We start from the raw sequence: 23,263 nt of genomic DNA, 5'->3' as shown, positions 1-23,263 counted from the left end.
CTGACTCACAACCTAAAGACGGGCACTCTTCTCTTTTTTCTATTTCCACATTGAATAGTGATGCTTTCTGTTTATTTGTGTACATAATTTCCATTTTAATAAAATATATTACATAACTGTGATGCTGTGTTGATGTAATATATTTAAAAAGTAAATTCAATTTGTTTTTCTCTCTGTATCTCTCTTTTCACTCTCTCTTTTTTCAACCTGACTGTATCTCTTTTCTATTCTTTCTATCTGTTCTCACTATTCCTTTCCCCTCTCCATTCCTTCTCTCTTCATCTCTTCTCTCAATCTTTTTATTTTCTCTATTTTTTCTGTCTCTTCTCTTTCCGTCTCTTCTTACTCTCCCTGTCTCTGTTCTATATCTTTTCCCTCCTTCTTTCTGTCTCTTTTCTCTCTCTCTCTCCCTCTATTCTCTCTCAATCGTTTTTCTCTCTTCTCATTTTATCTATTTTCTCTCTCTCCCTCTCTTTATCTCTATAGTCTCAAGCATTTTCTTTGTTCCATCTTTCTCTCTCTTTATCTCTTTTCTCTCTTTTTTTCTCTCCTTTTCTATCTCTTCTCTCACCATCTATCTCCTCACTCTCCTTCTGTATCCCTTTTCTCTCTACCTTTTTCTCTATCTCTTGTTATCTATCTCTTTCTATCTCTGTTCTCTTTGTATCTCTATTTTCTGTTTTCTCCTCTTTCTACCTCTTTCTCTTTGTCTCTTTCTGTCTCTTTTCTCTCTTTATCTCTTCTCTCATTTTTTCTTTTTTTCTATCTCTTCTCTCTCCATCTATATCCATTTTCTCTCTTTATATTTTTTTCTCTCTCTTTTTATCTCTGTCTTCTTCTCTCTCTCTCTCTCTCTCTCGCTCTCTCTCTCTCTCTCTCTCTTTAAGAATGTGATGAGGCAGCACAGCTCTTTATGGAAGAGGCTGGACAGGACAGTCTAATCTAAAGCGCTGTGCTCGAGCTGAATGGAGGGCAGAGATTTATGGGTCATGATTCCAGCAAGTGGGCCATAAACCAAAAGAGGAGGGGGGGGGGGTTAATCAATGTGGCTCCATTGGACAGACAGCTTCTCCTAGACTTAACCCTTTAAGCCCTAGGTTTATTATTCAGTTATTAATCTTGAGACTAATTAGCTACAACTGTGAACTATTCAGTAACTGCTAAAAGTGTATACTGGATCGATACACTGTGGTGCATTGACCTGAAGACTGTGTCAGTTTTGGAATGTTAAAATTGATTATAATCACTATAATCATATTCATAATATAGAAATGCAATTATTTAGCCAAAACAGGTGAAAACTATTTGAGAGTTCATGACGTACTAAATTGTGTTGTAAAGGACTGTAATCAAACTGAACAGCTGCTATGAAACTAATCTGTAAGTTATGCAGCTGTAAGAGTGAACAATGAAACACTGAATCCACAGCCGAAAGGGTTTAAAGGGTTAAAGGGCCCCTTATCTCCTGCCGAGTGGTGGCGGGGAAACTGGAACCATGTGGGTTCTGCTGCCGTTACACGCATGATCGCGTCGCAATGCGCCGTCCGCTCCTGCCGGGGTCGCGACCCCACTGCCTTCAAATTACAGGGGGAAGGCAAATGTCCGGTGGAGAACCTCCGCTGACTGAGATGGAGGAGGCAGGTCAGTCAAAACATCAGCGCTGGGCGGAGACGACCCCCAGGGAAAGGTCATCGCGTCAATCGCAAAAGCTCCGTGAAAAACAATGAATGAACACCTCTTTGAACACGAGCAATGACCTGAGAACGCTGGAGACATGCATGGTGGTGCACTACTCTGAAGAGGCCATTTCAGTGCTGTTGATTTTGTAATGTTACGATTGATTAAAATCAGTTAGAACAATAATCGAAAAGAGTTCTTTCATTTTGGGCTGAAGTAAAATTCTCAGACTATTTTCAAAAAAGCTTATTGTATAGTTTTTATTGTTTATATTCCACTATAGGATTTCTAATAGTATATTAACGCCCATGCACATAAACATTTTGGGCTATCCTAGATTAAATAAGGACATTTGAATCTTGTAAAAAACATCCATATAGTTTATACGAAGTCTGGAATAAACATTAACATTTATTTTACCTTGTATCAGTTTCAGTAAAGAGTCCTGGCTCAGAGCTGCTGCCACTGTTTTTCATTCCTAACAACTCAATGAAAGTTGGTTAGACCTCAGCCCGTATTCATGTATCAAGAACACCCAGAAGCATTTCTTACAAAATTGGCCCCACCCACTCTAGGTCAAAACGTGATTGGTTGATTTCACTATCACTAATTATGTTCACAGCTAATCTAATGTGTAAGGCCTTCTGTCTGGCTTCTGAAGGCTGCATCTACCTACATACCACAGGAAGAAAAATCCCGATTAGATCATTTTCTATTGGCTGTTTCAAGATTTTAATCCTATATCACCAACCAAAGCAACAATGGAATGATTGTAATATATAACAAGCATGATGATTGTATGAAAGCTGCACCTTTATATGAAAAAGGTGTGATTCACATTGTAAAGCTACCAATAATCAATCAGGCATTGGCTCAGACTTCTTGGGAGTTTTTCAGGCAATGTATGTCTTCATATATTAACATCACACACTCAGGCATTAAAAGAAGGTATTTCGCCAAGTTTGACTGAGTTCTGTTTGTATACTCTTTTATCGGATTCATCTGATGTTCTTCTGCACATTGTGTGCAATTACAAATTTCCACCAGAGAGGTCTCCAAATCCCCAAAACTTACACAGTGCAGTTTGAAATAAACATGAACTAAATTACAGACATGTTTTTCACTTCCCAAAAATGATCAGGCCTAGATGTCCCTGAGGGTTCCCCACTGGTGTATTAAGTGTGGTTTAAAAATCATCTAAATCGAGTTGTGGTAAGATTTGAGATTACCATAATCTAATTGTTATGTTCAGATATTGACACTACTAGTTGGAGTGGATTTGATTCTCTGCATGTTTGTGTTTGGAATACCTGAATCAAATACAGACTTGGCGTGTTTGTGGCTGTGTCTTTGAAGCCGAGCTGACCTCATACCTGAACCAGCGCTGAAGATACATTTACGGCTTTTAATTAAGAGGGTGTAAAAGTGGAAGGAATGAGAATGATTGCTCTTCTTGAGAACAGATAAAGACTGAGTGGAATGTTACATCTGACTGTCTGAGCGGGAACGTCCGGATGGCACACATAAAACCCTTCAATCCTGGGTGGCCTAGAAAAAAAGGGGAATGTTTCTGATATGGAAGTGGAGGAAGAAGAGCAAAACACAGCCTACACTCTTCCCCGGACGCCGCGCTCGCTCGCTGTGAAATGTCACTTGCGCTGGGCTTTTCATAAACACTTTAATATGTGGGCTATGAGCAGCCGAGCTGTCTGTGATGAGGAGAGTTGCTAGGAAATGAGAAGTCACCTCTAGTATGGCCAGAGGGGTCTGTTCTGTGTGGGGCCCACAACAGTACAGAGACAGTCTGCTCTGCTCTAACAGGCAGCGCATCAAAGCTTTCCACTAATACACTGCAGGCCAAACATAGAAGCAAGCGCTGATTTTTTTTTCCAAAATACTTTACAGTTAAGTCAGTAAATCTGCCAGTTCAACATGTTTATTGACATGTAGTTTATTCCAGAATATTCCATCAATAGCCACGTTTACATGCAGCCTGATAATCCGTTAAGAATCTCACTAACACCTCAATTGGAATAGACTAGTCAGATTGAGGCCAATCGGAATACGATTTCTATCCGATTCAATGAGGTGGCTTATAAATAATCTGTTAAATAGAAGAATAATATCCGTGTAAACGCCTGTATCTGATTACATTCCCAATCTGAAAGTTTAAGTACGTTCTGATCACGTTCGTCACGTCATAGCGAAAGTTTATGCTCTGATCTTTAAAAGACGGCGGTGAGACAGGTGTCCAACTTATGTGTCTCAGAACACGACGTCTTCCTCTCGGCCTTCTTTAATAAGGACATGTGAAGGACGTTTTCCTGAGTCTGACATCATTTTAAAGTAATTAAAAACACAAGCACTGCTCACTGCTGCTCGTCTCACTCTGACTGGACTCACGTAATGCTGGTTGTCATGGTAACGTCTACACTAAGTGGCACTCTAAGCATGCTCGTGATTTTGGATCGGATTACTTGTAGTGAGCATGTAAACAGAGATTTTCCGTCAGATTGTTGAGGAGAGTGAGAATAAACACCTCAGTCTTAATCTATAATCAGAATATATTCAGTCGGATGGGCAAAAATCTATGCATGTAAACACAGCCAGTGATGCAGTTCTATATCCTCACTCTAGCATATCCTGCAGGAGAAGCCTTCACACTCCTTGCTGATGACACTGACGCTGTGGTATCCAGACAAAATAAATGTTGCTGGCTGTCTACTTGAGCGCTATCTTGGCCAGCTTGGTTTGATTTATTCTGAAAACAAGTAAATGCAACTTTTTAACAGTTAGGTTTACATTTATGAACTAATATTTTCAAGCAAACTCAAAATTGCAGCATATAGCTGAGGATACAGTCATAGTCTAAATCAGTATTTATCAGTTTTTCTAACATGTAACATCGACTTTTTAGTTGTAGTGCTGTTATTAAACGTGAACTGTCCCCACCCCAGACCATCTGCTATTGGCTGATGCCTGTTCATGTCAGAAGATCCACTCTAGTGAGCCTTCAGTCAACAACAGTGTATCATTTTTGCACTTTTCTACGTCAGCGTCTGTTTCTGCCAATGCACTGTTCTCACTGAAATGTTGGCAAGACGTGTTTTTGATGGAAACCAAAATGTCCTTGTAATAAAGGCTGGGAGATTTTGGTGTCCATTTAAAAACAAAGCTTTGACAAACAGCAGGCGTCAACGCATGACAGTACATGAAAATTACGCTTCATTGTCCACTGAAAAAGAGTTCAGCAGTTCAACAGAGCTGTCAAAGTGTACTCTAACATACTCAGCCAACAGGAAACAATGTGGGGCGGGACTTCAGTCAGTCACGACTATGTTGGAGGAGCAGTGTGTCCTAGGCCGCAGTCACAAGACATTTTAGTATCTGTCAGAAGAAATGCACTAAAACATGTTGCTGGTGAGTTGAGACATCTTACTTGTAGGTGAGGTCAGTCTTGTCCCAGCGCCCCCCATACAGAACGAAGCGCTTGCGTCGGTGCCGTCCCCCATACTGGCTTCCTCTCTGGTTCCGGTAATGATGGAAGTCTCCCTTCTTTGAAGGGAAGTCTGGAACTCCACATCGTGGCCTGTTCCAGTCAGCAGTGCTTTTGTTGGGCAGGTCTGCGTGGGGCTGCTCCCTCTCCTGGTCCGAGTCTTTCTTCAGAGTGTCCTGAACATACGGCTGTCCTCCTCTCTTCTTCAAATTATAATGGTGAGTCTTCTCTGGCCATGCCTAGCAATGTAGACAAGAGCAGTCAATCACTTATACTATCAGTTATTTCAATGCAGACAGGTTCTAACATAATGAGTTATGTTGAATGTGGTTAAGCAAAGAGAACTGAAGCAAAGTGGATAGACTTCTATTTCCATTTGGAAGTGCAAACAATAGCCGGCAACATGCGGCTCTTCTACTGTCCTGTTGTGGCTCCACAGCAGAATTAGATTTGTAGGTAAAAATAAAATAATCCTCCTTTACAGTAAAATAAAGCTCTGCTGATCGTTCAACACAGTTTTAACACTAAATGGTCTTAAATTCTGGAGTTAATGTAGAACTGCTAATTCACACTTTAACCCTGAAGATCAGCACACAGACTGCTGGTCACCATAGCAACACAGACAAGAATCTTGCCTAGCTAGTAGCTAATGAAATGGCAAAGAGAAAGATTTAAGACAAACATCGATAATTTGGAGATGAATGGGTTTATTTGTGTTTATAATCACTCCAGCTGGTTTCCTGATACTTTTAATCTGCAACAAAAAAACTGTCAAAAAGTAAAAAGTGAATCAGCTTCTCGTTCTAATTGTCCCATTCCACCTTACATGGTGCAGCAGTTACATTCTGGCACCTCAGGCACCATGTAAGGTGGAATGGGAAAATTCAAACAAGAAGCTGGAGGACGAGAAACTGACTTCAGCCTTGTAAAAAGTCCAATATTGAGAGACGTTTTACAAGAAACTATTCTACTTTTGTGGAAACGTTTCCTGCTGGAGATGCGAGAAAAGCAGCTACAGCTGAGCTAAAGCTTTAAGCAGAGCAAAGTAAGTCCGCGTAACTAAATTATTCATGTAGTTACATTTGAGTACTACAGCAAAATGAAACTAACAGCTCGCAACCTCTGAGGGTCAGTCGACTGAGATTTGAGGAGGGGTTGCCAAAGTGCAAAAGTGGGGAAAACCCATGAGAAATCTAGTCCACTACTGGAGCGGAGCGGTCACAGAGGACAGGGAGGAGGTGGAGAAAACAAAATCTCATCAGGGAGAATGTTAATGGTGAGTAGGGAGCATATTAACGTGATGAAAAAGTTTCAGTTGTCTTTATCCCAAACTATTGCACAACACTATTTTAGACCTAGATTTGGAATTCTCATCTAAGCAGTGGGCTTTTATCTTGGCAAGCTTTATCACAGTCAATTTCCCCTTCCGAATTTGAAGGAAATGGCTATGTTAATTGGCTGGGAGGAGAGATGACTAGAGGGAAGGTATGATTACCCCCCCTCGTTCTCCCTCGTCTTTTTCGGTTTGCTGAGTTCACCGCTGCAGCTGCGATGGCTTTGAAACCCCACTCTGTTTTCATTCTCCGTCTTTTCTTTCCTTCCTTTTCTGTCTAACTCTCTGTCTTTCTCTCTTTTGCTCTCTCTCTCTTTTGCCCTCCATTTCCTTCTCTGTATATTTATGTGTTCTCTCTGTCTCTATCTCTCTCTCTCTCTCTCTCTCTCTCTCTCTCTCTTCCTCTCTCTCTTTTTCGTGTTAGTAGGCCAAGGGGTATGTAGGGTCAACCGACCTTTTTGGTTTAATGTTTTTTTTTTTTTATTCTTCCACTTCCATCAACGCTAAAGGGGCTTCAACTATCTGTCTCAACTGTCTAAACACTGAGGGTCTTTCTAAGGGGTCTTCAGTAAGGATGTTACAGAATGCATTCTTATAATACAGGTCTACTAAACGTTCATGTGCTGTGACATCACAACCACAACTAACTGGCAGTCTGGCACAGTGTGTCCAAAGCTCAATCCTCAAGCCAGAGCTGGTGGATATTTTTGGCCAAAACAAGAGGCTTGGACCTTAATTTATAGAACATAGTTGTAATTTAAATTGCAGTCACAATACAGATCAGGAAAATCACAATTAGATATGTTCCCCAAAACATTCAGCCCTAGCTCCATAGGTCATCACCAGTTTTCAGGGGGGGAGTTGGGGGTATTTACATGGAGACATACCACAGTCATATTTTTACGCCAGTTCTGGTATCAACTGCAACACTGGAACAGCATTAGCCTGCCTGACTGTTTCTGTAGACTATGGAAAGCTGAACTGTACTAGTTCTTATCATAAGCTACTACCTATAGCTAATGAGTGAGGTAAATAGTAAAGAAAGTAGTAAAGTAAGTTGTAAAGACTGCAAAAAAAATAAATAATAAAGTTCACCATCGACCCCTCGTGCTGTAAAAGTTAGGCCTGTGATTAATTAGCCGTTACCTGTCAGTAAGCCATTTTAACGTGAGGTCAGCAGTGATGTTTTGTGCTTAAAATTGAAATTTGTATCACTCTGGTTAGGAATTTTTAAGATAAGACACAACCAGAGAGATGGTTCCCCACTGTAGCGATTATGTCTCTGGGACATAATGCTTCCTAGCTGCAACAAGGCCTCTCCTACAATGAAATTCTGGCTATGCTGCGGATCGGCTGACATGTTGAGGCAGATGTGCTGAACATAATATTGTTGCTTAATACATGCCCCCCAGCCATGAGCAGCCACATTTATTCTGCAGGATAACTACTCCCACTGAACCACCAAGGCACCATATTTCAAGGCTTTATACACATCTCGCAGTTGCTGACTTAGCTGGCACTCTCTGCACGCTTTACCATCATTAAGTATGTGTGCAAAACATGGCTATAATCAGCACTGCATCTAAATGACTAGTTTGCTACTCTGTGCTGTCTCTCTCCGGCCGAGAGAGGTTTTTTACGAGTGTTTACTGTAGGACTCTTGTGACTTCCCTCGCGGCACGCTGGCCTCAAGGCCACTTAGCGAGCGGCAGAGAGATGGAACAAAAACACGGGGGTGTCTCCAGTTCAGCACGGGTCAACTGGCACAGGTCACGGCCTAAATCAACACCGCAGGTCAGAGCAAACACTGGCGTCCATTAAGGACAAAACTCAGTAGTAATAGAAACCAGTTAGCATCTCAATATTTTCATGAAACTACAAACATTTTTAAAGTAAGTTATAGCTGACTGTACTTTTCTCTAGGGGTTAGTTTGGAAAAACTTTGTCAGAACTAAAATACTGACTGAAGGATGACTCTGATTACAAAATAGGGACTCCTGAGTAGTATGTCTAAGTTATGAGCTACGATATAACTTACTAATGTAAGTACTATGTATAATTTGTAGCATTACATTTCCTTTTTATTCAATAGTGTCCAATAATGTCATTATACTGCTCCATTTAAAGCTTCACGTTTAATCTTTTGTATGTTTTACCATGTAAAGCGGTTTGAGATCGTGTAACTAAAATGAATGAAAAGTGCTCAGTCAGTTACCATAACATATACATCTTTTATATTACACCCAACTTTTTATACATGTCTCGTTTCTTAAGAGGTTGGCTGGTTTTTTGAGGTGATGCAGGTAAAAAATAAGCTGTTTCAGGACCTTCTTGAGCCAGCGGATTACCTGCTGTAATGACAGAAACACAAGTATGTGTTAGCAGAGCCAGAAATAACTAGATACAGAGCTCAGAGTTGTAAACAATCCCTCAGCATGCTGTCAGAAACTCATCATTACTATCATCTTATAATTATCATGATCACTACAGTGTGAAAAGTAATGTTTTACAATGTATTACGATCAACAAGTCAACTGTAAACAGCAGCGTCTGTTGTAAACTACTAGATTGGAGGGACTGCACTGGGCCTTTACTGCTCTTATATTCTTGGCCTGTGCCAAGAACATGAATTTAGACTCAAGCGACCGCTCGACTCTTAAATCACTATGTATTGGTATATTCTTAAAGAAATACTCTATTGGTTTTCAACCTAATCTCTATTTGCTGCATGTGCAGTATATAGTCTATTACTAGGGAGAATAATTCTGATGTTTCCCGTTACTCTGTAAAAAAGCAGCAAACTAGACTCAAAACACGTTTATAATAGAAGCCGATGGGAAGTTGCTTTAGCACCTGAAAAAGGCTGGAATATGTATTTAAAAGCATAACTTGTACTGTATGACCTTATATCCCCCAGCACCTATTGCTAAGACAGGCATTCAAGCATGCACGCAACGTTTGTATATGTAACCTCCATAGAAAAGCCTTGAGCAATAGAATGGGATGCTTTGGAGCAGCACATGAGCACCATGTGTCAGCTATGGAGCAGTGGAACTGTGTTTTCTTTAATGATGGAGCTCCATCCAATACCTTTGGGATGAACTGTAGTGATCCAGAACTCAACATCAGTACCTGACCTCACTAATGCTCAATCAAATTCCCACAGCAATGTTCTAACATCTAGTGTAAAGCCTTCCCAGAAGAGTAGAGACTGTTACTGCAGCAAACTCCCTATTAACACCCTTCATATTAGAAGAAAAGCTGAGGGAGCAGATGTCTACAAACTTTTGGACATACTATGTTACCAACTGAGGAATATATGAATGAACATCTGAACATCTGACCAACATATGAACATCTACGGATCTAAGTAGGTTCACACATGAAGATCAGTTTAGGGACCCAGTATGAACATTTTGCTGAAGAAGAAAATTTAAATGGGTTGCCAAAAAAGCATGGTATGCAAGAGGGCATTTCGGGTATTTGTTATTCATGTGCAGGCAAATTTTACAGCAGCCACCTGCACACAGCAAGACAGGTGTGGCAATGAATGTCTGGCAACACACCTGTAGGCCTTTCTCTGGACTGTCCATGCTGCTTCACACAATGTGTATTTCTGGCACTGCTCTATAAAACAGGGCGCCTATTGCCATGTTCGAAGCGTGGAAGTGTTTGACATGTTTATGTACTCATACCAAAGGATTTATAACCTGATAGATATACACATCACCAGCTGAGGGGCCACAGGGGTACTGAGAGCATGTTCAAAGCACTAGTGTTTCCTCTAAATGGCACATCTAGCGCATGCAGCTCAGGTCATCTGGTTGAAAAACAGGTTAACTGTAGGGGCGGGCATTATGACAAAAAATGTTGCATCATGATATTTGAAGACATTTACATGACACAAATACTGATATTTTGTTTTTCAGAGGTTTAATAAGTTGAAACGGGCAAAACAGCACAAGCACCTAAAACATAAAAGGCCATTTAAGTCCAGGGTTTTTTTTAATTGAGCATGTCCATTTTGACTTCTGGCACCAGCAACCACCTGGGATTCCATAGCAACAGCCTAGCAACCACTTGGGATACTATAGCAATGGCTTTGTTACACCTTAGCAACCACCTGGGATTTCATAGCAATGGCCTCATACCACCTTATCAACCATCTGGGATAACAGCAGCGGCCTAGCAACACCTTAGCAACCACCTGGGATACTATAGCAACAACCTAGAAACACACCAAGCAACCATCTGGGATTCCACAGCAACAGCTTTGTCAAGCCAACTTAAAGTTCATTCACAAACTTTCCCCTTCTAGTTTACCATAATACCGTCATATCAACAAAGCCTTTTGATCCTATATAGAACCATTTTAAAAGGGCTCTTCAAAGAACCATATACAACTCGTTTTCAATCATAAGGAAGAACCATTTGACCATGCAAAGAACTATTTTTACGCATTCAAATGGTTCTTTAAGTGTTCATGGTTTCATATAGAACCATTCCCTTCACTAAAAAACACTGAAGAACCATTTTAAGACCTATTTTTAAAAGAAAGATTAACAAAGTTGGAAATTTGTAGATTTTTGTCAAAATATTGAGCAAACAAACAAATGTGTAAGAACAGATTTCAGACTCTGATCACCTCTCACTGTTACTCTGATTGAACATGTGTTTCTGACACATAAAATAAGCTGATAAAGATCTGAATTATATTCTGAATGTGTGCTTGGTTCGTTCAGAAACTGCTGCTGCGCTACACATAACGCCAAAAATACTGCCAAAGCTGAGGCAGCACTGCAGCTCTGGAAGTATTATCATTGCTTCCTTTTGACACATTTGTTTACAGCGTTAGGCTTCACTCAGTGAAACTTGCATGCAACTTTAGTTGCTTGGAACTTAAACGAAAGTAGATTTTATAATGTAAAATGTCTTGCAACTCACTTGAAACTCAGTCGCCACAGTTGTTGGAAGCGTCTCAACTTCGTGAAACAAGTTTCATGAAACAGCCAATGAAAACACAAATAACACATGGCGTGATCACCTCGAACGACATAATTTAAGATGATCAAATTCCAGGACGGGGGGTGGAGGGCGGTCTCCTTTTCAACCACCATTTGGGATCCAAATGATAAAAAAACTGTAATGGCTAATTAAACATTAATGTTCAAAGGCTTAACATAAACACAACGGATACAGAGTCAAATATATAGTGAAAAACCCTAGACAAGTAGTGGATGATCTTAAATCGAGAACAATATGGTGTATCAAAAAATACAAGCTGCTTATTTGGATATCTAGTGGAGTAACTGAATATGTTGCATGCAACATTGATTTTTCTCGAATTGCTTCATGCAACTGTTAAGCTCCACATATATGATGCTGCAGGCAACTGACAACATGCAGCTAGTTGCGTGAAAGTTTCACCACGTAAATCCAGGCTAAAACGTTACAACTTTGCGTCACAACTGATAGATTTAATTTAGTAAAGATTTTTTAGTAAAGAAGGCTCCGCTCGTCGTTTTAATCTGAGCTCGAGGTTTGCAGATTGATTACAGATGAGTCATGAATTATGAACTACTTCAGCTCCTGTGAGACGACAGTACAGATGAAAAGAGCTGGCATGTAACAACAAGCGAGACGGGCAAGAGTGGAGCATGTCTCTCCTTCTCTGAGACATAAAGAAGCATTGTGCCTGAGATTTGGCCTTGTTCCCAATCTCCGGGTCTCCTGAGGATAACCACCACAGCGATGGCATCCCATCAGCCAGCGCTGTCCAGGGGGCATTCATCAGGTGATGTCATCCGTTCCTTATTCCTCCATAAAACGCGAACGACTGCACCAGGTGTGGGGAAATACCTCTGCTTCACTTCACATCTGCTTAACAACTTACTCAGCAAGCTCTTGAAGCCTGGCTTATCATCCCATCGGGGCACCATGGGCTTTTTATTGCCTGCTACAGCTTTGATCCAAGCGCCTTCATTACGGCTTTGGCCACCACTTTCCCTCTCTGTTTTTCTCCATAGCATGCCACTGTCCTGTGAATGTGCAGCGAAGACAAGTGATAAGGCCTTTCCCCAGCAACTCAGGCATCCTTCAGCAGATAAAATTAGGCCACACTCGAGATAAAAAATGAGCTTTGCCAGAGGGAATCGGTCTTGGGTAAATATTTACCCGCAAAAAAACTTCCAGAGATCCGTGCAGCTTGGAGGTTGTATACACAAGTGAAGTGATTACACTGCCAGGGGAGATTGTTTTAGCAGGAAAAGGAAAGGGATTAAGCTGATGGGAGATGATAGATACGAGATCCTTTCTGTCAATAGGACATTTAGGAAATCTAGGCCAGTGGTCTCCAGTCCTCTTCTTGGAGATATGTGCGCCTGCAGAGTTTACTTCAAGCTCACGTATGCTATACACCCCAGCCCCCCCAACCCCCATGTCTCACTCAATGCTAATGCACCTGATCCAGCCAAGCAAGCACTGAAAACATGCATTAGCTGGAGCAGGTGTGGTAGATTATGGTTGGAACTACACTTTGCAGGAAGGTCGATCTTTAGGATCAGGGCTGCTGGAGTTGCACACACATATATCAAAAATAAAGGTTTGGCTTGGATGCACGGTTCTAGTTGGTTTAGAACTTCTGCATTAGGTTCTTTAAACTCATATCACTTAGAAAAATGATTCTGTAAAAATCTGCCTATTGAATAAACCAAATGTGGTTACTGCATGGCATCATTTGAAAGAAATTGTTTTGGTCCCATTTGACAACTTCATTTTTAAGAGTACAGGTGCGAACGGACCCCATGGGAAGGCAGCTGGAGACAGTCAGTGGTCAGTATGAATGAAGTAATAGTGCAGATGTTCTCACCAATGTTCACAATAACCCTGAACTCCTTAAAGTCTTGGGTTTATTACATTCTAAGGCCTATTCCTAAGTTATAGAAGCAAGAAATAGATGCCTGGTGCTGTGGGCTGGTTCTGACCATTTAAGGGGTTCAAAACTAGCAGAACATTGTCTTCCAAACAAAAATATTCTCTCCCTTTTCATGTTAAAGAGTCTGTAATTGTGCCTGGATTCTAAAGCATCGTCTTACATGTATTTTAATAACTGGAGAATTAAAATTAAAGCTTGTGCTATACTGGAACATGGGAGGTTAACAAAATCAGCAATAAGTGCTACAGATTTTCACAGATTTAGTGGCTTAGAGTTTTTTTCCTAGTGCCTTGAGAGGTATTTAAGGGTTTCCTTAAGTGGACTGAACATTTTCCCTTAAGTATCGAATTACCCTTCAGTAAGTCCTTAAGCATTGCATAATATTTCATAACTGTCAGTTCCCTTAGGATATTTTAAGGTGCCTTAGGATTATTGTGCAACCTGAGAAGCTGAAAATATGGCACAGTTTTTGTAGAGGAGAACCTACGCAAGTTCTTAGCCCCACTAAATGTATAAACTCGCCAGCCAGTTGGAAGACAACCTTGGTCATAAAGACATGACCATGATATACCATTAGCCAGTAAATACTGTTTTTTCCCATGATTTCTACAACTTCAGAATCTGTAACCATCTTATGATTTGCAGTAAGTTGAATGCAAAAGTTGTAAACACTACAAATGGTTAAGCCAGAGGTCGCAACCCAAACGTTAAGAAGAGCCATTTTGTCTTTTCGACAAAAATCAAACAATAGTTTATGTCCATTTTACCATCTTGGCTGTAAATATGTCTCAGTATGTGCTGATGTGCTAGTATAGACTACAAATATAATATAAATGAAAACACAGACTTACTTTGCTTTAAGCTTTAGCTCAGCTACAGCCTCTTTTCTCGCATCTCTGGCAGGAAACTTTTCCTCAAAAGAACAGTTTCTTGTAAAATGTCTCTCAACATTTTATTTTTTTGACAAGGCTGAAGTCGCTTGTCATTCGCCAGCTTTCACCTTAAATGGCGCCTGGGGCACCAGAATGTAACTGCTGCACCATTTAACGGGAAAATTCAAACAAGAAGCTGTTGAATTAGAAACTGACTTCAGCTTTGCGACTTTTTAGTGTTTGATAGTTTCTCATTGTAGATTAAACATATCAGGAAACAAGCTGGAGTGATAATAAACGCAAATCCATTCATCTCCAAATAAACCAGGTTCGTCTTAAATCTCTCTTTTTGTCTTCTCGTTAGCTACTAGCTAGGTGAGATTCCTGTCTGCGTTGCTATGGTGAGAAGCAGTCTGCAGTTAAGGATGATTATTTTATGTTTACCTGCAAATCTAATTCTGCTGTGGAGCCGAAATAGGGCAGTAAAAGAGCTGCATGTTGCCGACCCCTGGGTTAAGGTTAATGGCAAGGGGGTTACATTCCATAATGCTTACATCTACATCTCTCATTTTTAAAGATGGCATAATTTTTAAAGACCCCTGTGCTCAAAAATGTGTTTTTTAAATGGTTAACTCCTCTTGGATGGCTTATTATGGTTATATAGATTGATATTTATAGCACAGAGCTTAAAGAATGTTACTATAGACGCCATCAGTGCATCCAGTATTTCACAGGGTGCTACATAGCAGAATTATCCGGAACCAATCATGATCCAATATGCTAAAATATGCTACCACGAGGCCAGTGCACGAGGCCTAAGCACCAACAACAGCCGCCAGATGAGCCCATGCTGCCAATATAAATCCAGCATCAGCATAATCGTGCATATTCATAGATCTTTGCATTCTTAATGAGTGTTGAGGTTTAGTTACACTCCTATGCCATTTTTTGTAGTTTCTTGGACATAACAGTAATACATTTGTATGTATTTAATAACAATTTATTATTCTACATAGATGATTTTGTGTGTTAGAATGGAACAATGTACTCTTGATGGCATGAAAGTTAACAGTGGGTGTACTACATTTAAAAAATATGGCCAACCACATGCCGCGGGGCGCTCCCTCTAAATCACACGCTCCTAAAATGCCCCGAAGCACATCATACATCATCTGCATGAGTGCAATCCCTGTACAGCACCAAGCAAATCTTCAGCTGAGTAACTCTAGGTGAAACGATCTCAGTGTAATCCCCTTAAGCTCCCTGTCTGCCTAGACTGTTAAAGATGTGGAGCGGCAACTGAATTGAACTGGGTGTAATGCCAAGCCCTCAGTGAATATACGATAGCATGCGAATGCAGAATTTGGCCCTGCAATATATTTCATTAAAGCCCTCTCTAAGCTGCAATTATCCAAACAGGTACGTGCACGTTTCAGGGATTGTACTGATGACCCAAAACTCTGTTTGTTTGAGGTCGTTTCCCATGGATGTTTTGCCGTGCCTGAGAGGAGATAAGGTTTAGCCCAGACAGGACCGCAGCCTCGCTTTCCCACTAGAGTGAGAGAGAGGTCAATTCAAAGACACATCTGTAAACAGAAGAGCTGAATGAGAATGTTCAGGGAAAACCAGACAAAAACCTCGAGGCCATCATGGTGAAGGTAAAGGAGATTCCTAAAGTTCTCAGGGAGAAAAGTTTCAAACAACACTCGAATGGAAAAAAGCTACAGAGTCAGTACTGTTGGTTCAATGCAATTGAAACATGTATGGACCCAGAACTAGTTGTCCATGCAAGATTTCACAACACGCTCTCGGACTAATGATGAGGAAGGTGGAGAGGAGCCAGCAGTCACTCGAAAAGAGTTGCAAGATGACCTGAAAGCAGGAGGAACAACGGTTACACAGAGAGCAATAAACAATGAACTGCACCACAAACATCTCCATTCCTTCACCACACAAAAAACGCCTCTACTAAAAAAGAAGCACAGAGATCCACATCTAAAATGTGTACACAGGTCAGAACTATGCTGGAACTCTCTGGTCAGTCAAAACAAAAACAATACCCTCAGGCAAAAATTCAGCTCGTTTGGAGAATGAAGGGTTGCACGTGTGATCTCAAGAACACCAAAACCTCAGTGAAGCATGACGGTGGGAGCTTCTCGATATGAGGCTGCTTCTCTGTAAACAGGACTGAGGCGGAACACGTCATCACAGGAAACATAATTGGAGCGATTTACTGGGGACATTAGAGGGGAATTTCAAGAATTAAGGGAGCAGATGGACCTTTCAACAAAACAACAACCGCGAACATACAGCCAAAATAACTCAAGACTGGTTTCCCAAAAAAGGTGGAGATGTCCAGATTAATGGAGAACTGGGTCAAAATTCAACCACTACGCTGCAGAAAGCTAAGTACTTCTCAGCATAGATATTTTAAAGGCTTTGCAACAAAGTACAAATGATATTCATTTGTGTCTGAATACTTTTTTTCCTTATCCATTTATATTTTTCACACTTATCTTTCTTCATGTTTATTACATATACATATACATATACATATTACATATACATATTTTTGTTCATATTTATGAGTACAAAGTCATGTGTATACAGTTTAAGTGGATATATGCCCTGGAGGTATATTACATAACAAAAACAAAAGTGTCTGAATACTTGTTTCCCTTCAGTATATACAGTCGTATGCAAACGTGTGGACACCATGTGGAATTTTGTCCTCAATTTAGTTGTGTCCAATTTCACCCACAAGCTAGATCTATCCCCTTTCACGCTTTACTACCAGCACTAGGAGGGTGAAGGCCAGCAGGAAGGTGAAGGCTTCCTCCGAGTCACACCTGCGTTAGCTAGCATTATGCTGAGTGTTGAGGGGAGGGGGCCGTAATACACACCCAAAGACAGCAAGGCCAACTGTGCTCTCTTGGACTCCCAGTCACGGAAGGCTGTAGCATGTACATGTTTTGTGAAAATAAGCTAAGACGTTATCTAACAAACTTAATTATGGCAATTTTCAAGCACAATTTAGTGCCAGCTTTTGCACAGACCACATTTTAGATTTAATTTTTTCCCAGTATATTATATTTAGCAAATAAACAGTAATTGTGCATTAGAATGAGCAGAAAATCAACTAAACATGCCATTTGATCAGGGGTACCCGAACACATTACCACACATATGATGCGAAAAACAATCAGGACTCTGAACATTAATGATTGTCCACTGTACGCAATTTCCACAGGATGTTCTCTGCGTATTCTAACTATCTGTGACAATTTGCAGTAGTTAAAGATCCGGTACGAGCCTTAAGCAACATTGACGAAGCGCTTCATCACTGAACCGTTTGTTCAGCACATTTAATCAATTACGCCGAACCCCCAGCCATCTCATTAGCCCACATCTGCCGAACTCCCTCCTCTCTTTGCTCCGGCATGTCGTGTGTGTCTCAGAGTGCATCGGAGCTAGGGGTGTATATTTTCTCTGCCTGGCGCTCATGCACGGATGCCCTGAGAAGGCCCTTAAGACGGCTGTTCTCTCAGGGGGGGCACGGGGTAACGAGGCCACAGCAGCTATCTTGTTCTTCCCCTTTTCCCTGTGTCAGCAAACAGACGCTTTGTTATTCTGCACTGCATGCCAAATGACTTGCCCCTGCCTGCATAATCTCTCTCTCTCTGCAGCTTTGTCAACAGTCAGGAACAAATTGAGTGCACATGCTCTGCATCACAGCAGCCTCTCCACGCTCGCAAACGAGCCTAATTCTTCCGTTCCAGAAAGCCTGGGGTGGATCTGACGCGAATTCGGCTCTGGGCTTGTTTTGACATCAGGTGTTATTCATGTCCGAGAGGCAAAGTGCATGATGACAGGCTCCGAATGCAATGAAAGTGTTTATAAGCACTGATGTCACTCTGTCTATGACAGCTGTGGTAATGTTTGATTTGGTGGCTCGGGGTCTGTGATCGCTCAGCACTTTAGAAGGCAGCACTTCTCTGCCTCAAATAGACACATTTTTTATGCTAACATTTCCTTCTGGGAGAGTTTTGGACTTCATCCAACTGGGTTAAAACAGCCATCTGCGGCTGCTCTTTGTCTGCTCTCTCTAAGCCTGGGCTGGGAAAGGACTTTCCACACATCTATGTCTTAGCAATCCATGGATCAGCAGGGGGGCTTAGGGAGAATTGGTCTTCAGTTTGATGCGGAGCTGCACTGTGTTTGGGAGTGATTTTAGGAGACTTTAAATGTAAGCAACATGAGGGGCTCAGAAATGAAAAACGTTGACCTAATAAGCCCGGGCTGCACGCCAGAGGGGTTTCTGATGCTATGAAATGCTTAAGTAACTTAGCTTGTGGCTAAGAATTTACTACAAGGCAAGGCAATTAACATGAACTTAACTGAAGTAACTTCCATTTGGCAATTCAGTTTTAAACCCATGTTGGCTGAAAGTAAGAAATCCAGAAGATCAAATGTGGAAATATATATATGAATGGAATATACAGGCATGGGCTTATATAGCATATCTATAATACTAACTATATACAAGTTATTCATTGTTCAGGAGATATAAGATACACCACTTGCATAAGGAAAGGGAGAGAAAGGAAATTAAGTAAAAACAGAATGTTCCAAACCTACAGTTCAAAATCTACCGTGAAAATGGGGCTCCTAACAACCACCTGGAAGACCTGGTAGACACCAAAACTGTCCCCATCAGATAAACAGCACTTAAAGCTTTCATCTTTGAGAGAGAGGAGAAAATCAAGCTGCTTCAGATCTGAAAACATCCACAGGTGTTTCTGTCCATCCTTCCACTGTGAGAAGACGACTCAGCGCTGTGGGTCTGAAAGGATGTGTAGCTGTCAAGAAGAACCTCACTGAGAAAAGGAGACGGACACATCAAACAAAGAAGCTGAACAATGGACTGACCACTGCCAAACTTCTAAGACCGGAGGTGTGGAAAAATATCCCTGCAGATTTCTTTGAAAAACTGAATAAAGAACTAAATATAATAATATAAAATGACAGAATAAGAATAAAAAAACATAAAATATAAGAATGAAAAATGACAAAAATATGAGGTTTATACACACATGTGCACATAAGCTCATGCACATACGGTGCAGAAATAACAAAGGGAGCAATGCTTTGTCCTAGAATGCTTACACTGACCTACTGACCCATGTCTTTCATTTCCAAACACACTACTGAGCTGAAAACACTCCAACATACCAAAGCGCTCCCCTGGCCCTCCTCTTAAACAAATGCGTGTGCTTTCCAGCCCTTCTTACCGAACCTGACAAGTTACGGATTACAAACACAGTTCAGTACGTCTGTCAAACACATGCACGTTTGGTAAGTGTGGTAGTAAGTGTCTGCAAACGGCCACATAAACCACTTTACGGGTCAGATCTCGTTACTGCATTCCTTATTACGTTGCAGGGGTGTACATGTTATGCAGGTTGCACAATGCTGGGAGAAGTGCAGGCAGGTTAGGAAGCTTCTTTTATGTAAATCAGTCGTGGGCTGGGTCTGTAAGGCTTCTTCTGCTCAACAACAAGTCTACAACAGACATTCAGAGGTGAATAGTAACTAGTTCTGTATGTCCTCAATCCCACACTGTGCAAAATGAGTGTGTTTTAACTTAAAAAAGGAAGTAACCTGGTTGTTTTATTGAACTTAATAGAACAATAATCTGTGTTTTACATTATGTTAACTTATTATTTGAATTTCAGTGAAGTCAAAATTTCAAGGCAACCAGATTACTCACTTTCTTAAGTTAAAACACTGAATCAAATAGTTAGATGTTGATGTATTTGCACTTTCTAAAAGTTTACTGTTCCACTTTAGTCTTTCTAGTTTCCTTCTTTTCTGTGTCTCACACCTCTCACTTTGCTTTACCTTTATTTTAAACCAAACAGAGAAGGATGGAGCAACAAACATTCAGTTCCTATGTTGATAGATGCTGGCTGTATAAAGATGTTCCACTATAGTTGTATTGGGATCTCAGTACCCAAGAACCACATCTAAACCTACTCAACCTGTCTGTAAATATGTGCTTCAGTATGAATTCCATTAGCAGATCATCTGCCTGCTTCACTTAGTAATATATCTACTCTAGACATTCAGGAAAAGGTATAAAACTGTCACTGGGGCAGGACCCCTCTTGTCACTGGAGTGGTTCCCTCAAGGGTACATCTCAGTACCTTTAGTCAGGGAACATAACTGAACCATAATCCACTGAAATGATATGTTCTAAGCTGTACTGACTCCACACACCCCGTCTCGTCTCCAGGCTGTTATTTTATTGTTCTGTTTTAAAACATTCGGTTATGAAAAGGTACAAATACGAACTTTTCACCTGAAAAAACATATTTAAGGTTCACAATCGGACCTTAAAACCACTGTTGTACCTTTGAGGGAACATTTACATTGTTTGTACCTTGATGAATGAAAAATGTACCTGAACAGAACCTTTATTTCTAACAGTGTACCATGAAGGAAACAGTGGACAGGTACTGGTCACCAGGTTATATGTGCCTGGCAATAAGGTCACCAGTGGAGAACTGTTCAGTAACCTTGGGTCAGTGTTAAAACACAGCATGGACCAGCATAGCTGGACACCAGAGTAACCAGCACATGTTGTGTTTTGGATGCTGTTATGCATGGCCATGCTGGGTGACCAGCTAAACCAGCTAAACCAGCACAAGATCAGCATAAACTAACAACTGTTTTCAGCAGGGATCACAATTTTTGATCATCCTAGTCGAACTTTACCCACTGAGTAAAGCAAACTGGGAAAAATTTTAATATATTGTAATATATGAGCATCACACTGCACAATCTTTAGTAAAGTCAATGGTTCTGTTTAGAATCATGAGTTCTTTGCAGAACCATTTCATGCTTAAATAGTTCTTTGCATGGTGGGAATGGTTCCATATAGCACCAAAAAGGGTTCTGCTGTTGTTACGATGCCAAGCTTGTATCAATAGGAGGAGCCTTTTTGGTGCTACACAGAACCATATCAACATATTCTCCATCAGTCTGAAGAGCCATTTCACCACGCAAAGAACCACTTAAGCATGAACTGGTTCTATATGGAACTCATAGTTCAAAATACAACCACTGCCTTTACTAAAGAACCTTTAAAGAACCATCTTTTTCAAGTGCGTACCACAACCAGTTTGCTCCAAACTTTGGAGAATTTACGTCTGTGCGTAATTACGCAAAGATGCCAAACCAGATTCTGACCGTTTCTGGTCGTTTCAGGATAGAAAAGCATTAAAAGAAGCACGTTTAAGACGAGCGGCGTCACTCACCCCCTGTTCTTTGGACCACTGGATGTTCCCTCTGCGCGCCACCGGCAGGGACTGGACGCGCAACGCGCAGTGCAGCGCCGCGGCGCCGAGGAGAATGAGGAGGCTGGCGGAGCGCATGCTTTCTCCACTTCGTTTGGGGGGCCCCTGTGGCCCTGGACACCAGGCTGCCCCCTTCACGAGAAGGAGGAAAGAGAGAAAGGGGGAGGAGGAGATAGAGAGGGGTCTGCTCTGCTCCAGGAGTGAAGGAGTGCGCGCTGGCAACGGGCTTTTATACTCCCCGGGTCTCCTTTGTCTCTTTTCTGCAGGTTGCACCTTCTTTTTTTCTTCTTGCATGGGCTGGAGGGACGAGCAGCCCACGTGATTTAAAGAAAGAGGGGAGAAGGCTGGTCTTCGTCTTGAGGTCGTGCTCGAGCTGCATCGATGTGGGTGTCTCCTGGTAGGGAGAGGTGAAATGATGCATTGCTGTGCGCCTTATAGGAGAGCACAGTTATGCATTGTTGAAAAAGTGGTGCATTTACTGCGCTGAACTAAAGGCACGAACTCAGTGTTACACCAACGAGGAACTCAGCTGAAAGACGGAGTTGTGTTGATCTCACGTTCATTCAACTCAGCACTATTTTCCACTGTTTAGAATGTGGGTTAGTGGCGCGTGTTGTTAGTGTTTGGAGGCTGAGCGCGCGAGTCTGATCTTGTGCGGTTTGTGATAATGACACTGCAGCTGTGCTGAGTCTGGAAGCGTTGCAGATGTTTGTGTTCTGGTGCAGCTGGATGAAGTGAGATGGCCCAGTGCACCAAATATGACGTGGTACACTCTTAAAAAGGATGGTTCTTCAAGGGTTCTTTAGTGAAGAAAATGGTTCTATATAGAACCATGAACATTTAGAGAATCCTTTGCATGATTATTGGGTTCTTTGCATTGTGAAAGGGTTCTTCAGAATGTGCTATAGATGGTTTTAAAGGGGTCTATATAGCATCCAAAAGGTTTCTTCTGTTGATACAGTGTCATGCTTGTAACAACAACCTTTTTGGTGCTATATAGAACCCTTTTCAAAAAAGGTTCTATCTAGAACCATCTACAGGACATTCTCCATCAATCGGAAGAACGCTTTCACAATTCAAAGAACCCTTTAATCATGCAAAGTGTTCTCGAACTGTTCATAGTTCTATATAGAACCATCTACAGGACATTCTCCATCAATCTGAAGAACGCTTTCACAATTCAAAGAACCCTTTAATTATGCAGAGGGTGCTTTGAGTGTTCATGGTTCTATATAGAACCATCTACAGCACGTACTCCATCAATCCAAAGAACCCTTTCATAATGCAAAGAACCCTTTAATCATGCAAAGGGTCCTTTGAGTTTTCATGGTTCTATATAGAATCATCTATAGCACATTCTCCATCAATCTGAAGAACACTTTCATAATGCAAAGAACCCTTTAATCATGCAAAGTGTTCTCTGAGTGTTCATGGTTCTATATAGAACCATTTGCTTTACTAAACAGCCTTTGAAGAACCATGATTTTAAGTGTGTAGGACTCCTTATTTTAATGCATTAAAGTGCAGCTGGGAGTCTGTCTGTTACTGTTATCATGAAAAATTACATCACTGAGTCAATGAAAAAAATTTCTC

At 41.1% G+C, this 23,263-nt stretch overlaps 1 protein-coding gene across 1 annotated transcript in view; it reads right to left on the bottom strand.

Annotated features, from left to right (window-relative positions):
• The window catches only part of mmp11b (matrix metallopeptidase 11b), a 38,285-nt gene extending 16,373 nt beyond the window's left edge, over nt 1-21,912 (bottom strand). Inside the window, exons 1-2 of the mRNA XM_036589056.1 lie at nt 21,632-21,912; nt 5,117-5,412 (exon numbers count right to left, since the gene is read on the bottom strand). Coding sequence (XP_036444949.1) covers nt 5,117-5,412; nt 21,632-21,748 — 413 coding nt within the window. The 5' untranslated portion in view covers nt 21,749-21,912. The remainder of the gene's footprint in view (nt 1-5,116; nt 5,413-21,631) is intronic.
• Between the last annotated feature and the right edge of the window lie 1,351 nt (nt 21,913-23,263).

Source organism: Colossoma macropomum, unplaced genomic scaffold (genome assembly GCF_904425465.1).
Source record: "Colossoma macropomum unplaced genomic scaffold, Colossoma_macropomum, whole genome shotgun sequence".
Classification (NCBI taxonomy): domain Eukaryota; kingdom Metazoa; phylum Chordata; class Actinopteri; order Characiformes; family Serrasalmidae; genus Colossoma; species Colossoma macropomum.
The sequence above is the reverse complement of the archived record's forward strand: the minus strand, read 5'-3'. Positions and strand labels throughout refer to the sequence as shown.